At 34.4% G+C, this 16918-nt stretch overlaps 3 protein-coding genes across 4 annotated transcripts; 1 reads left to right on the top strand and 2 right to left on the bottom strand.

Moving 5' to 3' along the window:
- Positions 1–1284, bottom strand: LOC100813033 (CASP-like protein 4C1). The gene is made up of 3 exons (XM_003536715.5): positions 747–1284; positions 530–665; positions 1–458 (listed from the first exon to the last, which is right to left on the bottom strand). Exons 1-3 carry the CDS (start codon positions 971–973, stop codon positions 237–239), a joined length of 585 nt encoding a protein of 194 aa, XP_003536763.1. The 5' UTR covers positions 974–1284; the 3' UTR covers positions 1–236.
- A 4945-nt stretch (positions 1285–6229) lies between these two features.
- Positions 6230–12367, top strand: LOC100813218 (uncharacterized). Of its 2 annotated transcripts, none has more exons than XM_003535727.5 (10): positions 6230–6438; positions 6513–6738; positions 6818–6913; positions 7015–7184; positions 7402–7541; positions 8318–8495; positions 8591–9185; positions 9550–9662; positions 10739–10982; positions 11838–12367. In XM_003535727.5, exons 1-10 carry the CDS (start codon positions 6263–6265, stop codon positions 12081–12083), a joined length of 2184 nt encoding a protein of 727 aa, XP_003535775.1. In that variant the 5' UTR covers positions 6230–6262; the 3' UTR covers positions 12084–12367. The 2 variants fall into 2 exon arrangements, with proteins under 2 accessions (XP_003535775.1, XP_006589747.1); XM_006589684.3 differs by having other exon boundaries at positions 6298–6438; positions 6535–6738.
- A 1731-nt stretch (positions 12368–14098) lies between these two features.
- On the bottom strand, positions 14099–16343 carry LOC100812494 (G patch domain and ankyrin repeat-containing protein 1 homolog). The gene is made up of 5 exons (XM_003536714.5): positions 16226–16343; positions 15915–15988; positions 15766–15819; positions 14926–15054; positions 14099–14361 (listed from the first exon to the last, which is right to left on the bottom strand). The coding sequence occupies exons 2-5, from the start codon at positions 15969–15971 to the stop codon at positions 14230–14232; spliced, it is 372 nt and encodes a 123-aa protein (XP_003536762.1). The 5' UTR covers positions 15972–15988; positions 16226–16343; the 3' UTR covers positions 14099–14229.
- Between the last annotated feature and the right edge of the window lie 575 nt (positions 16344–16918).

Genomic DNA, 16918 nt, shown 5'->3' with positions numbered 1-16918 from the left:
TAAGTCATAATCAAAATCTTATTAGGATTTCTTAAAATTGAATAAAAATGCAAACAAGATCTTATCTGTTGACCACATAATAGGGGAGTTAGCAGCTTTGTAGATACTCCGTTCTAATTAGGTTTAGACAAATAATTTTGATTTGAGCGAGAGGTGTTTGGAGTACAGTGAAAAAAGGAAAAGCCCGACCCCACCCAAAACATTCGTTTGTGTGTGTGTCGTTCCCACGCGAAACCTCAGAGATGAAAACGGGAACCGTTGATTATGAAAGAGACGACGCGGAAGCCCGTTAGGAGCGAGGTGAAGCCTAGGAACAGAAACGCCGCGTATCCCAAAGCTATGGCTATGTCCGTTTGCACGCAGAACGCATTGCTCGCCCTACACGTCTCCATCTCCTTCAGCGTCCTCGCCATCGACGTCCCCGCCGCGCTCGCCGACAACAGCAGGTACGCGAATACCTGCACCACCACCCTCACACACATCAGCCACTCATCAAACAATTATTACTCATCAATTCTTAGTTTCTGACCTGGTCATGCCCGAAGTCGAACCATATTTGCAACACTTCGGGAAACAGTGTTACGCCTCGTGAAATTTCCCACACCGACGCGCCCATTTCGAACACAGAGTACACCGCCACTATCGCATTAGCCGCCAGAAAGAATCTGAACCGATTTCGCTGACTTACTTTCTAATTTCAACACGAATTCATAAATTAGGTCTGAAATAGTAACTAGTAAGAGTACCTGAAGGTATCGTAGTGGTTCCAGTGAGGAGAATAGGAGCCACGAGTGTTGGTGAGCATGAAAACGGAGGAGGCGAGGGAGAAGGAGAAGGAGCTGAGGCGGAACACGAGAATAAGCAAGTTGAAACGCCGTAGTTTGTGTTCCGCCACCGTGGAGTGGAAACGGGGGTTATGCGACGGCGAACAACTGTTATCGCCGCCGTTGCGAAGAGGCTGGGGTGATCTCATGCTTCAATTACTAAGCTTCGAAGTTCGAACGCACTATTTCCTTGTTTTGATTTTCATTTTGTTTATTATTATGGCGAAGAAGGAGGAAGGAGTCACGGGAGAGAGAGAGAGAGAGATTTGTGTGTGTGTTACTTTTAATTTAACTTTTGGTTAGAAAAGAAACTGCGTGGAATGTGTTCGATAAAAGTTGTTCGAGACAGAAAGCGTGCTAACAGCAAGCATGGCCGTGACAAAGGTGTGGTCGCTCCTAATCTACTCTCCTTTCATTTTCTTCTTCTTCCTTCTTTTTTTCTTTTTCTAGAATTATAATAATGATAAAGTGATTTTACATAAATTTACTAACACAACATGTGAGCTTTATTTATTTATATATTTATTGTTTTTCTAGAGTTATGTCACACCAAATTGTGAAATGCTAAATCTCATTACTTCTTCCTGTTGGCATCCTTATCTTCTCGTAAAGAATCATTATTGAGTCTATGCTCATTTCAGTGGGGTTGCCAATTGGAATAATCTATATATACCTTAACACGTGAAACTCTGGGATTGGGCTACTTCTGCCAATTGTTTCACAAGCACTTTTCCTCCTAACTAATTTTTTCAATAATATTTTTATGGTTAATAAATATAATGTTTTTTTACCACGATATTTTTCACAAAAATATTCGTATGAATGGACCGGGTGTTAAATGTTATTGGAAGTGAAGATCTAACTTAAGATTGTCAAAGGAATCATCCATAAAATTGATTAAAGTTGTAAATTTAGAATTTGAACTTTTGAGATTACTAAACACTCCATGATTAAGCAAGAATAACATTGTGCCAATTAATTGAGATGTAGAGTGGTTTTTAATTTTGTAAAATATATTATTACTTATTATAAAATGTAATTTTACTTGTTTACTTTGAGAAAAAAAAAACATTTAATTTTTATTCTGTTATGAATAGATTTAAGGTGTTTCTATCATTGAAGAGGAGACAGCCTGTCCAAATTCCTATTTCTTACCATTAATTTTCTAATATGTCGATTATTTCGACCCTTCTGAGTTCTGTCCAATTCCCATTGACCCTAACTGGTATCCAGACGTCATTTTCTATTCCGAACAAAACAATCTGCTTTGACTTTTGGTAACATGTCAACAAATAGAAATATGCATTTGTAAATTATGTACTAAATATATTTTTTTTATTCTCCATAAAAAAAGAGACTGTTTTTTTATTTGAAATGGATAAATTATCAAAATAGATATAATCTCTTCATAGTTAATGTACCAAAAAAATCTCTTCAGAGTTAACATGTTTAAAGAATCAAATTAATACTAAGGAATAACGTAAACTTTTAATTATATTAAACCTTATTAGTGAATATAATTTATAATTAACAAATTATAAAAACTACGTCTTTTATGTATAATTTTTGTAAAATAATTATCTTTTTTATTATTTTATTACGTCTTTTATTTATGTTTATAAACATCATACTCTTCGTTCAAATAAATAAATAAATAAATAAATTATACTCTGGCAATAAATCTTCAGATGAAGCCACTCCATCTTAATTAGGTGTGACAAGAGCAACTTCAATCGTAGTTTTTTTATTCTATTTTAGCTAAGTAGAAACAGTATCATAGTCAGTTGCACCGTTGGAGCAAATAATATAACAATATAACGTGAATGCTTGCTTGCTTCAATAACAGTTGCTTGATAAAATTAGTGATGCTATATTTTATAAATGTTTTTTATACAAACGAATTATGAAAGTACATTTGTACAAAATTCACAAGTCTACATTCGAACCACAAATCCAAGTATGAACCCAGCCTGGCCTTCACCATAGTCCATGGACACAGTTATTCACCGACTGCTATGGTCTTCAACTTGAGAGACAAAATATTTAAAGTTTTAAACTTAAATTTATTAAATAATTTATAAAATTGCAATTTACCAAATATATCTCTTTTTTATTTTATTTTATAAATACCAAATATTGAAACATATCTCTTCTCTTTGTATAAAATTATCATTTTTTTATCGTCATGTACGCACAGTATTCACAAGCTTTTAATAACTTGAGTTTGAGTGATTTGCAAATTAATTTCTCATTTCATTTACAGTCTTACTGTGAAGGGCCCGAATAATAATCAGCATGTGTAAATAACCAGCATAGTGAAATCTGTCTTGATCGCAAGTTCGGTACACGTGTTTTTGTGAACATATTGGTCTAAATAATTTAATAAAACTAATGAATGCTTGTACTTTATATAGGCATTTGTAAATACATAATTCATATATATGTTTCACTAATGGTAAAAAAAATTATGTATTAAATTTTTAAACTTTGAAAAAACTTCAAATTTTATTTAATTGATAGAATATTATTTTAATTATATTAGATAAATATTTTATTATACTTAATATTGAATAATAATTACGAGAGTTGGAATAACTAAGCATAATAAAAATAATCTTTAATCAAATAAATAATTAAATATTGCTGATTTTAAATTTATGATCTCATCTATACAAATTAAACCTTTTATCTCTAGAAAATTACAAGACGTGTCATAAAATGGAAAGAAACGTGATTATATAAAAAATTAATATAATTTAAATTCAAATTTATAATATAAAGATTAATATACTTGAAACGCCCACTGTGCAGGTAATATTTAAACAAATCCTCCGAGGTTTTCTTAAAGTTTTTATCATGTACTCTGTATTTTCAGCAAGGCTAAGGACCCACCATGTGGGCCTGGCAGATGAATGATTCCAAAATAATTTTTAAGACAACTTGGTTAAAAGAAGAAAAGAAAAAAAGAGTGACAGTTTTGGCATTCTATTCTAAACCATTATGTTACTTATTGGAAGCACTGCATTATAGGACTAATTTAGTAATGCAGGGAACAAAAATAATATAATTACATAACCAGACAGTGGTATGGGAATCAAAAGCAAAGACCAAAAAATTGAGATAATTTTATAAGTTATTCAATATTGGGAGGAAAGTCAATCTAAATTTTCAAATAATAATATTTGTGATCCTATAAACATGTAGAAGGAAAACAGGAGATAAAATAAATAAAAGCAAGAGAAAGAGAGAAACAGAAAAATGTGATAAATAATAATATGAGGTGGGGTCTCTTTGGCCCTATATAGTGAAAATTGTGATAATAAAAATCACTCTAAATATGTCTTTGAAGGTGTTTTTTTTTTTTTTTTAAAAAAAAGAAGTATGTCTTTGAAGATAGTAATTATAAGTTACTAACAATTTTTTCATATGGTAGTATATGACAATCTTTAATACTAAAAAAAAATTTGACAGTCTTTAATTAAATGAAAGTGTTATACTATCGGTATGTTTAAATTAAATTAAAAAAAGAAGAAGTCAAAGTAACATCGGGTAAAGATGCTTTAAAATGTTATTTTATAATCCAAATCTTGCAAACTCTTAACCCAAAACTAACAAAGAAAGATGGATGGTTTTCCTTTACACCTCCGCTAACCGCTGCACTCGTTGTGCATACGACACGCGGTCGGTCATTAATATAAAATGCAACTGAAGCAAAAGCACCGCACCACACCGGCTATTTATACTTATATACTTTAATTAATTAGGATAATCTCCAGGTTAAGGAAGAGCGTATCTATTACTACCAGTGTGCATTAATCAAACGGAGATTTAGCCGGCTCATCATTCCAATATGGATTTATTATTGTTTTCTTAATAAAATAACTTAGTTAGCAACTTCCTTAACAGAGACTACTTATTTAATCTTGAGACGACTTTATATTGTTAATAGAATAAGCGCAGCCCCAAACCTATGCTATACCAAAAAAAAAAAAAAAAACTTGAATAGTTGCTGCTAACCTATGTAATAAACAAGTAATTATACACATTGGCAGCCTCCAAAGTCAGAATTAATACAACAAGTTATTCTTATAAATCAAGAATCTAGGCTTAGGATATATATTATTTTATTTAGAGGGCCGGTGTCAACATAAATAGTGTTAGTATATATATATATGGACACACACCTTCTGTTAAGCATCATTGTCATTGATAAGAACATATATCTACACACCAAAATCATTAGAGAGAGAAGGTTTCATTTGAGGTATTGGATTAATTGCAGGATGAACCGCTTTGTGGTGTGTAAGTCTCGTTTGTGGGTAGTGACCATTGTGTTCTACACATGCATTTTGATCCCATTGATGCAACTAAAGAAGGCACTTGCAAGCATGGTTTTGTTCTCTTGTGAGACCAAAGGCATGGCCAAGGAGATGGAGTTCCCAGAAATTCCTTCCCTGCCTGTGGCAAGGTTCGAGGATTTGAAGGGTCATAACTGTGATGAAGAGAAAGAAGAGATTTGTTCCATTTGCTTGGTAGAGTATGAGGGAGAAGATGCAGTGAGCAAGCTGGGAAGGTGTGGGCACGTGTTCCATCTCAATTGCATTGAGCAATGGATACTACGCAATCAATTCTCATGCCCACTTTGTAGGTCCTTTTTGTTTTCTCATCATGTACATGTACATGTACATACCCAGAATTAGAAATAGTTCTGTTTTTTTGTAATTTTATTTTGTTAGAGGAAACTGGTCTGTCTTTGAGCCTGTGTTGTAAAATTCAGTAGAGTTAATTTTAATCACAAGACAGAATTATATTAAAATGTGTCTACATTAATTGATTTAGTCATATAATTAGAACCTATACTTTTTTTGTTAAGGTGAAAACCAAATTAATGGGAGCTCAGGCTCGTGCTTATATCACAGATCCTTGAGGTTGTTATTGTTCGTTAGTGGGATTATTGATTTTGTAGAATATCGTGAAAATGAAGGCAATTTTGGCATACTGTAGTCACAAGTTACAACAGCGCATGTGATTCCCTTTACACAGGGAGAGAACAAAAAATTGATATAAATGCTTTTGTTATTATCATTCTTAATTATTACGGGAAGAGAGACACTTGGTGCCTTTCTAATTTTTTTAAAATAACAAGTACAAATAGAAGTTAAATACAGTTAATAAAAAAAAGATGGAATAAATAAAATTAATAATATAAAAGTAATGGAAATTTAATGTAAGTTAAAAGAAAATTTTAAAATTTAAGAAGTAATTTAAGAGTAAAATGGGATAATTATCTTTATTAATAGTTATAGGTACTTTAATTTGAATGGTTGTTAAGCAAGAAAAATAATGGGACTAGTGAGTGTTTATAATCCTTTTTGTCCCACTAATATAGTTTAATTTTAATTCTATATTAATAAATTTGGCTGAGCAAATCTGGCGAAATGGAGGGAATGTGGGAGAACATTCTTGGAAAGCATCAGCAGTCGCTGAAATCCCTATTCCTCCGAAGCAAGCCTTCTTCCCCCAACGCCGACGCCGCCGATGACTATGCCAATTCCCCCAAACCCATCCCTCAGCTCTCTCCTCTCGCCAACTCCGTCGTCTCTCGCTGTTCCAAGTCAATTTCTCACTTTCTTCTTCATTTCCATTTCTCACTTTCATTTACATTTACATTTACATATATATATATAGGATCCTTGGAATGTCGACACAGGAATTGCAACACTGCTTCGATTCGGAACTCCCCATGGGCGTCAAAGAGCTTCTCACCTACGCCAGACACCTCCTCGAGTTCTGTTCCTACAAAGCGCTTCACAAACTCATTCAAATCTCCGATTTCTTAAACGACAAGGATTTTCATCGTTTAACCTTCGACATGATGCTCGCTTGGGAGGCTCCCAGCGTCCACACCCTCCCAGTTCAGTCCATTCTATCTTTTCCACTTTCATTCATCATCATCATGTAATGTATCTCTTTGCTGCATTATTGCATTGCAGGATACCCCTACTTCAAGTTCAAGTAAAGAGGAAACCGCAGGGGACGAGGATGAGGCCTCCTTGTTCTATTCGAGTTCCACCAATATGGCTCTTCAGGTTCCACCTCCACCTATCCCATGATCCTATGCAATTAAACTTGAATAACTGTTCGAATCAATGTTAGTGTTGATGATGCAATTGCAATGGATTTTATTTAGGTCGATGACAAGAAGACGGTTGGTTTAGAGGCTTTCTCGCGGATTGCTCCTGTGTGTATTCCCATTGCCGATGTTGTAACTGTCCACAATATCTTCCATGCACTCACTAGTACCTCCGCGCACCGCCTTCATTTTCTTGTTTATGACAAATACCTAAGATTCCTTGACAAGTACGATTCTTGTTTCTTTTCCTTCCACGTTGTTACTTACTTATATAGTTGCATTGTTTTTGTACTTCCTATATTGCTGAAACTTTAGTCTTTAACTGAGTTTAATGGTGTTGTGTAATTCATGTAGCTGACTTTACTTGGTGGAATAAGATTTTTTTGTTGTTGCTGTTGTTGTTGTTGTTGTTTGTGTACTTCCTGACACTGAGTTGCATGCCAGGGTTATCAAGAATTCTAAGAATGTAATGGCCACATCTGCTGGAAATCTTCAGCTTGCAGAAGGAGAGATCATCCTTGATGTTGACGGGACAATTCCAACTCAACCAGTTCTTCAACATATTGGAATCACTGCATGGCCTGGTGAGTCGTTCATTCTAATGCCCAAAACAGATTGTGTACATTGAAAAGGTCTAGTTGTCCCTGTTGATTATAGTTGCACATTGAGTGGCTGAGATACTACTAGGATGATGCCAGATTCCAATAGCTTGCATAGGTGGTTAGCAGCTCCCGTTTTTCTATTTCTCGGGTAGGATAAAGTCATGAAATTAATTTGCTCTGCTGCACAATTGTTCTTTTCTTTTTGTTATTTTTATTGTTATTTACAGAGTATAACTTAAATTTCTGTTTCACCAAGCCTTTTGCTGCACTACAAATGCACATGCAAGCTAAATATCACATTAAGCTTTTGGTTGTAGATGGAGTACTCACTATTTAACACTATCCTTCTGGAATCGTTGAGCAACTGGGAGCCCAATTGGTCATCAAGGGCTGCACTCAAATATTTGTTATTTCTTGAACATTCCTTTTTAGTTGCTTCTTTGCTGTAATTAAAGGGCAACCTTTATGCTGGTTAGTTATAAAGAAATTTTGTTTGCATAAAAAATGCATGAAATAATCTCCTGCATTTGTTGCTCAAGGGAAGTCTAGGAACTTAGTTAAGTGTTTTTAGGACCCTAATTAGAAGCTAAGTTAATGCATACAGCAAATTGGATTATGTGGAATGAAATAAAGTGTTGTGGATCACCTGAGCAATGTAGTAACAAACAGCCTAGGAACCCATTTTCAGGAAGCTGACTAATGATGCATACTTATTTTCCACTTTACTCAGTAGTATGTCAATTTTCTGACCTTTATAGGGCGGTTGACCCTCACCAATTATGCTCTGTACTTTGAGTCACTGGGAGTTGGTGTATATGAGAAAGCTGTTCGATATGATCTGGGCACAGACATGAAACAGGTCATAAAGCCTGATCTAACTGGACCCCTCGGTGCTCGCCTTTTTGATAAAGCTGTGATGTATAAGTCAACTTCTGTGTATGTTATCTGTTGACAAATATTATCTGACTTGTATATATATTGCACTTGCTTTCCCTTTCGAGTTTTATGAATTTTTCAAAATGTATTGACAGAGCAGAGCCTGTTTATTTTGAATTCCCTGAATTTAAAGCAAACTTGCGTCGTGACTATTGGTTGGACATTAGTCTGGAGATCTTGCGTGCACACAAGTTTATCAGGAAATACTACCTTAAGGAGGTACAAAAAACAGAAGTGCTTGCCAGGGCTATTCTGGGCATTTTCCGCTACCGTGCAGTCAGAGAAGCTTTCCAGTTTTTTTCATCCCACTATAAAACTTTACTTTCGTTTAACCTAGCTGAAACTCTTCCGCGGGGAGACATAATCTTGCAAACCATGTCAAATAGCTTAACAAATTTGACTGTTGTTTCTGGTAAACATGATATTCCTGCGACTGTAGATACAAAAAGGCAACCGGCAGTGTCTCCGGTAGCAGTTATGGCACTTTTCTATCTTGGATACAAATCAAAAAAGGTGACTGATATTTGTGAGGAAGCAACTTTTGTCAGTGATATCCGAGTTGGTGAGATACATCCCTTGGAAGTGGCAGTGAAAAAGTCCCTTCTGGACACTGGAAAAGCGGAAGCTGCGCAGGCAACCGTGGACCAAGTGAAGGTTGAAGGAATTGATACGAATGTTGCAGTAATGAAGGTTCACTATTATTTACATTCCATAATCTCTTTTTTCTTGAAAGATTAAATCTTAATTCATTTTGATCATGGAAATTATAGTAAATGGGGGAAGAGTATTAATTAAAAAGGAAAGTAAAAAAATAAATTGTTCTAATATGCTGTGACTAATAATATTTCAAATGCTCCTTCTGCTCACTAAATATTTTGCTTCATACTTGAAATGCATTTCAATTTTGAACCTGAAAGCTGGGTTAGGATATCCATTGAATGACTTGGCCTCTCAAACATGAATTATAAGGTTTCCCAAGAGGATGAGGAAAAAAATAAAAGGACTATATATTTTTAATATATATGGTATGGATAATTCTTTTAACTCCTTGTAGGAACTACTATTCCCAGTCATTGTATCTGCTAACCAACTACAGCTTTTGGCCTCATGGAAAGACTTTTACAAATCAGCAGCCTTTTTGCTACTCTCCTGTTATATGATTATAAGGTAATTGTTTTATTGTAAAATCAGCAGATATCTAGGTGACCCACATTAATATCTGTTGGTTCATTTTATATCTGCTGTTTCAAATTGGTTGCTTTCCACATAAATGTCGGTGCCACTCTCATTTAGCAAAACTTTATGCTGTTGAGAAACTTTCCACATTAATAGGTGTCTTTGATTCTCAACCCTATCACATTCTGATTTATACATGAATTTCTTTAATTTTGAACATTTAAAAGGCTTTTATATTGGTTCTTAGTTCTTACTCTTGTCCCACTAATTTTGTATAAATTTAATAATCATAACCAATTGATCTCTTATACTACAGTATACACTTATAGTCTCAATTTTGTATAAATTTAATAAACATAACCGACTATCTGACAACTAACAACAGTTAACAAACTAACAACACCTAACTGTAGTAAGTAAAAATACTTGAGGTACAGTATACACTTATAATCTCAATCCCTAAGATATCGTGTAAGGCCCAAGTGCCCAACAATGATTTCCTTAGTTTCTTAGCATTTTCCCCACACATATAAATGGACAAAACTCAAGTTCATCAGTACTCGGTGTTGAATTTCAACATGTATTGATTATTGAGAAATAACTGTAAATTACACAAGATCACAGTCTAAGAGATTCAAGAAAAAGAAAAGGAAAGAAACAAAAGACCAAAAAGTAGTTTTTATATTGTTTGACATGTATTGCACGTCCTTCTCTACAATGCTTGAGATACTCTTTGTCAAGGCTCGTGTACATCAAATCACCACCGATCCTGTCTTTACTATTTGTTTTTTTTTGTTTCTAAGCTCATTTCATTCAAAGATCCATCATGTTTTTGGCACCATTCTGCATAGTTCATACTTTTGTCAATCTGTACTTCAACAAGTTGAGGATGTCAATTCTAAAAGCTAGAATTAATGGTTTAATAAGCTGTGTTACTTTTGTTTTATTGAACAAAATGATTGCCACCAGGATCAGACACTGATGACTGTTAATAAATGATATTATTGTTTAAAAACTGGCTTCCATGGATTGGATGAATAAAGCAGTTGATTAACACTGATGTACAGGGGGTGGATCCAGTACTTTCTGCCATCCATTTTTATGTTTATGGCAATTCTCATGCTCTGGCGAAGGCATTTCAGAAAGGGAAGACCATTAGAAGCCTTTATAGTAACTCCTCCCCCAAATCGAAATGCTGTAGAACAACTGCTGACATTACAAGAGGCCATTACACAGTTTGAATCGCTTATTCAAGCTGCAAATATTATTCTCCTAAAATTGAGAGCTCTTCTACTTGCTATATTACCACAGGTGAGTATCCAAGTCATGCTCTATTTCTACAAAGAAAAAATAAAATGTTGTGCATGTTGTTGGTCGAAAACATCTTTTACTATGCATACATTAACTTGTGGGGACCAGTGGGGTAATATAATGAGGTTTGTGCTGCATTTCATTAATTCACTGTGAATGAAGTAGATATGTTATTAAACATAAATGAAAAGCACTTGATTATCTGTTGGCATTTTTTCATTCTACAAAATTTATAGAGGAATGGAGTTCTAGGAAGACACTGAGTAGGAGGATAAGGAATGCTTTGATTTGAACAAATGCAAATAAACACTGAAAAATTAAACAGCTCGTCAGGACAAAATAGCACTACAATTCCTCTGCACAGCAAAGTTTCTTAAAAATCCGTGGGCCGGGTACCAAAGAGAAGCTAAAGAAACAATCTTTGAAAAATTGAAAGGCAACCACAAGTTGCCTTGAGATATGGTATTCTGCTACACCAAATTCCAAAAACACAAATAACAGCATAACAAACACATTGCCACAGCTTTTTACTGCATTACTGGTGCCAACATCGGAGCTAACAAATCAAAACTCCTTCCACCCCAAACTTCATGGTCATTCATCACCTTAAACTCCATAAATCTATTCCTATAGGTCCACGTTACAAGGTAAATGTAAATAGAAAACAGTTCCCAAAATATAAACATACGAAATCCACATATCAAGAGAGAAGACTTTGTGGGTTCTGAGTTATTAATCTTAATCTTATTGAGTGCCATTGTCCAAATGATGACTAAAGCATAGTTGGAGCCTTGGATTTTGTCACTTCAAGTTTCTTCAATAATGTTTTTCTGAAGTTTAACATTTTGCCTGCAGGCTACAGAGAAGGTTGCACTATTACTTGTATTCCTAGCAGCAGTGTTTGCTTTTGTTCCTCCAAAATACATATTTTTGGTGGTATTCGTTGAGTTTTACACAAGGGAGATGCCATATAGGAAAGAGAGCAGTGATAGATGGATAAGGAGGATTAGAGAATGGTGGGACAGAATACCAGCTGCTCCTGTCCAGCTCGTTAAGCCTGTTCATGAATCCAAGAAAAATGAGTCCAAGAAAAAAAAATGATATTGCCTTACGCGAGTCAATTATAATTTCATACCGGCAAAGGTTGACATTATTCATTTGTTATTCTTTCTTTTGTCTATTCTTCAAGTATGAATCCTTTTCGTATTTGGCAGCAAACTTGTATATTCTCTTACCTCTTCTATGCTTCCTCCTTATATTAAACTCGAGTTAGATTGGAAGTTTTGTACGGCATCATGCGGTTTCATATTAACATGTACCGATTTCTAAATCTAATGTAATAGAAGGAATTACTGTGTAGAAAATCCTTATGAGTTATGTTATGGGAATATGACCGGTGAATTTTGACAAGATTAAAGAGAATTCCAACAAAACAAGCTTATTTTCAATGTCATTTCCTTGAACTATACAGCGACTCTTCAAAATTTAGTAAATATGATCTTTTATGTAATAGAATTCACTCTAGGCATGTCCAAATAGCTTCTTTTTTTTTTTTTAATCAGCAAAAGTAGAATTGTATTATATATATAACAGCATAAGTTGTACTGAATGATTATAGAGGGTCCATTTTAGGTAGACTATGGAGTCCTAATACATATGTCGCAACATGAATTAAGATACCATGGTACCTACCGTATGCTAAATACACTATTACCCCCACTCCTATTTATATCCCCCCTCATCCCATGAAGGCCTCTTTCATATTGCTGGACCAATGATAAAAAGGCATATTAAAACCTTTAACCAAATTTTTTAGCCAAGTTCAGCATAGGAATATGGCATCCTCCAAGATCTTAGTACCATTAAACCTTTCCTCTACAAAAACAATCTTATTCCTATGTTGCCAAGTACTCCATGTCAAACAAATCCACCAGCACTGCCAATTTTGAGAACTAGTATGATTTCCATTTCCAACCTCATGCTGGAGGAAGTGCATGCGAGGACTCTTTGGAAGTGATTTTGAAGTATTTGTCCACATTAATGATTCCCACTAGAGCGGCATGATTTTGCTGCACATATTCTCTTACCTCTTCTATGCATCCTCTTCTTTATTTTTGCAAAATGGACAAGTAGAATCATGTATTTCCATATTCCTCTTGTGCAAATTGCTTTTAGTTGGTAATCTATCGTTGATTAGTCTTCACACAAAGAATGTGACTTTACTGAGGACCTTGACCTTCCACAGCTCTGTAATACACCATCTTGATTGTCATTAATCTGGTCTGGCAGGAGCAGCCTATACCCGTTCCTAGCCATATATAATCCCGAGGCATCCTCCTTCCAAATCCACTTATTTGGTCGTTTTGGATGAATGATGGTACCTTCTAGGAACCTCACAGCCAAATCCAACTCGGTGTCAAAAAATTGGCATCTCCATTTGAAATCCCATTTCCACACTACGTCTAAAGATCTGCCCATACACTAGATAACCTGATTTTGCTGCTTCGAGATTGAGAAAAGAGTAGGATATTTCTACTTAAATGGTACTCCATCCTCCTTCCATCCATTCTCCTAGAAAATGATTACCCCATTTAGTTCATGAAAAACAAAATGAGTAAATACCCATAATTTGATCCTAAAAAAGTACCCCATTTAGTTCATGAAAAAACAACAAATAATTCTAAAAAATATAAATGAGACATTTTAACCTTTCTTGTACAATTTTTAATATTTTCAAGGATCAATTGAGGTCGTTAATGCTTTTTTTAAGAGAATAATTTAACACCCATTTTTCAAGAACTGATGTTATACTAAAATTACAAAGAAAATAACTGACGGATTTAAGTATTTCATATTTATAATCTTGAAAAATTATTTGGTGATTTTTATTTCTTTAAGAATCAAATAAGCTTGAGTGCTTTTTTCAGGAACAAATTGGACACTTCCATAAAAAAATGTTCATGGCTTTACATGTGTACGGCAGAGCTACAGTATTTCTACCAAGGTGCCCAAAAATAATATATTGTTTAGGGAACCCAGGTTAAGGAGGTTTTCCCCCACTAAACGAAATAGTAGGTGAAGAAAATTTGCACATAAAGGTGTTCGAATTCCTTCTGTTTGCAAAACGCCTTTCACAATTTCCTATATCCCTGAAGATCCACCTTGCACAATTTCTGAAATCATCACCAGTACAACGAAAGTAATGCAAGAGGAAATGCTGACACAATATGGATCATTTGATTCTCGTTTACACATTTTCAGGCCAGAACTCTCTGAAGAAAGCACGCTCAAATTCCTTCTCTCGCATCTTCTTTTCAAATTCCTGCATCTTTCTCATCCGTTTAGAAAGTGTTTTGCTTTTCTTTTGAGGTAAATGATCCTGAAATTATTTGAAGTTAATGATAAGCAGGAAATCATTTACAGTAAAAAAAAAAAAAAAGGAGAGAGAATGGTGAGTTACATAAAAATGTAAAGATTCCACAGTAACTTGTATTGATGTCAAAAAGGTTAAAAAAAAAAAAAGCAAAAAAAAACTGTTCAAAATGATCTTGCTTCACTGACTCAACTCTCTACACTGTAGTACACGAATCTTGCCACTCTGTTCGAATAAATCTCATTTCATTAGCAGTCCTTCATGTTTTTTTCTTAAACTCCCCCAACAAATTTTCAAAAAATAAAATAAAACAAGGAACTTGAAGAATCAATCTATTTCAACCAATTAAACTTGGCAAACAGCATTCCTTAAATAAGAAAACCTTCGCTGACCATCATAACCTTCCAACTCCAAAACAGGAAAAAAAGGTACCAATTTGCATGGTTATGTTATGTTTCTAGATATGTCTTTAAGCCAAAGTCCTTTCTACCATTGTAAATTTGTTTAGATGATTTGATTTTTACATCGATGGAAACAAAGAAATAGAGTAAATCCAAAAGAAAATATTACCTGCTGATTGTTCCCTTTAGAGGAATCGCTTTGATCAGGTTTTGCTTTGACAACCTTTTTCTTCGCTTTATCTGCTCCCAAACCTCGTTTATTATTCTTTACATGAGTCTCCACAGGTTCTAACCTACCCTGTTTCCAAAACAAATTTATTCATCAGAATTATTACAAGATCGAAATACCCATACTTTATAATCAAAATCAAAATAAACTACAATTATGCAGATGAGAGTAGCACTGAAAGAGGAGGTTAACAGTTATTTTGGGAATTGGGATGAGAAAACAAGCCTAAATTGATCCTAACATCAATTATGCTCAAGTATTCCATCATTTATTATATCTTGAATCCTGTTTTAAGTATAACATAGTAATTTAAAATGTAAAGCAAATAAACCTCACAAGTCACAATCTCTAACATAACAATGAAAGTGTGATGAGGTGTTAAGTAAAGAATTGTCCACCAAGCATAACTTTCCAATTAAGATCGTTTAATGCCCAAATAAGATCCTCAATTTCATTCTTGAAGTATTACTCTCTCTCTAATGATCCCTAAAGTAAAAGAATACATAAAAGTAATCGCCCAGGTATTAGAAATCGTGCTAACTTTGCTAAGTATCCCAAAAACTGAAGAAAAAAAACCCTTCAACTCGGTCCCTGAACGTTAGTTCAATATATCAAATTAGAGATTAAATTGATGGATATTCCATACTTTAAGGTTTATTCTTTAACACAAAGTATGTCATTTTTTACCTTGACTATGAAAATGGTCTATTTAAAAATATGTTTTTGAGTGCAGATACGTCATTCAGTGGAGGAGAAAAAAGAGGGAGTAAAAAAGAAAACCTGCTCAGAGACTCCAAGACCAGTCCCTTCTTTCCACCCATGCTTCTTCAATAGCTGCAGAAAACAGCATCCCAAATTATATTTACATGAATGAAAACCAGAAGAAAAGGATTGATAAGACAATAAAATAAAATCATAGTAAATAGTACCTGAAATCCTATGTTGGAAGAGTTTATTGCTGTTGCTAAACCCGACATCTCTTCCATGGCTTTTCCCCCTTAATCTGCATGCGCAATTAAACCAACCAACATTCATATACTGTAAAAACATAATCAAATCAAAGCATTTAAAATTCCAAAAATTCTTTTGGTCATTTCATTCCGAAACCCCAATTTTTGCCCGTTTCAATCACGACTTTACAAGCCTCAAGAAAATCGCATCCTCAGTAGATAAACACCAACAAAACTAAACAACGAAAGGATAGAGTATGAATTTGGAACACGCTGCAGCTGCTACCTACCTCGAATTGGTAAGAATTTCGGAGAAAAAAAATCGTTGCGTTTTGGTTTTTCTCTTATTTTTTTCGTTCTCTCAATTTTTGTTTTGATCTTTTTTATTTTATCTTTAGTATTGAGTTATATTAAAAAGCACCGACATGGGCCCGGAAATTCCACTGGGAAAGAAACTTGGGCCTTGTTTTTCACAACCCCAATATTACTATTTTTTAATTGCTTAACTTACCTCATAATCATATTTTATAACATTCTCCATTCTTTTGAAGGAAGAAATGGCGCTGCCACATTCCATGTTGTCTATCATTTCACCCAGCATCTCTAATCCATGGTGTCTTCCCTTAAAGCTGGCAAGTATATCAACTTTCTTACAACCACTAATAGGAGAACAAAATAGCAAGACTTCTCCCATAAGCTAATATCAACCTATGTACCTTAGTCCTTAGCTTTTGAACAAGTTAGTAGATAGATTTTCTATAATAGTTAACTTATGAGAGAAGGACAGAAGGTCAATTCATTTTCCCTTTCCTTCTTCTCTCTCTTATAAAGTGCTTATAGAGAAATTTATTCAATTAAGGCCTAAGTTTAGAATTCTTTCTGATACAGTTCGACAACACTCTTCTATTTCCCTTAAACAGGATGGTGATAGCAGCAGATCAATAAGAATACTCAAATCTGATGGCACCACCTCGGTTTGATAT

Source organism: Glycine max, chromosome 10 (assembly GCF_000004515.6).
Source record: "Glycine max cultivar Williams 82 chromosome 10, Glycine_max_v4.0, whole genome shotgun sequence".
Taxonomy (NCBI): Eukaryota; Viridiplantae; Streptophyta; class Magnoliopsida; order Fabales; family Fabaceae; genus Glycine; species Glycine max.
The sequence above is the reverse complement of the archived record's forward strand: the minus strand, read 5'-3'. Positions and strand labels throughout refer to the sequence as shown.

Coding starts and splice junctions, on each gene's coding strand:
- LOC100812494 (XM_003536714.5), bottom strand. CDS start 15,971: ATGGAAGAGATGTCGGGTTTAGCAACAGCAATAAACTCTTCCAACATA. Junction 15,820..15,914: donor CTTCCAACATAGGATTTCAG/GTACTATTTACT, acceptor TGTTTTCTGCAG/CTATTGAAGAAGCATGGGTG. Junction 14,362..14,925: donor CTAAAGGGAACAATCAGCAG/GTAATATTTTCT, acceptor AAATAATTTCAG/GATCATTTACCTCAAAAGAA.
- LOC100813033 (XM_003536715.5), bottom strand. CDS start 973: ATGAGATCACCCCAGCCTCTTCGCAACGGCGGCGATAACAGTTGTTCG. Junction 666..746: donor AACCACTACGATACCTTCAG/GTACTCTTACTA, acceptor AAATCGGTTCAG/ATTCTTTCTGGCGGCTAATG. Junction 459..529: donor TCGACTTCGGGCATGACCAG/GTCAGAAACTAA, acceptor GTGGTGGTGCAG/GTATTCGCGTACCTGCTGTT.
- LOC100813218 (XM_003535727.5), top strand. CDS start 6,263: ATGGAGGGAATGTGGGAGAACATTCTTGGAAAGCATCAGCAGTCGCTG. Junction 6,914..7,014: donor CCACCAATATGGCTCTTCAG/GTTCCACCTCCA, acceptor GATTTTATTTAG/GTCGATGACAAGAAGACGGT. Junction 9,186..9,549: donor CGAATGTTGCAGTAATGAAG/GTTCACTATTAT, acceptor AACTCCTTGTAG/GAACTACTATTCCCAGTCAT.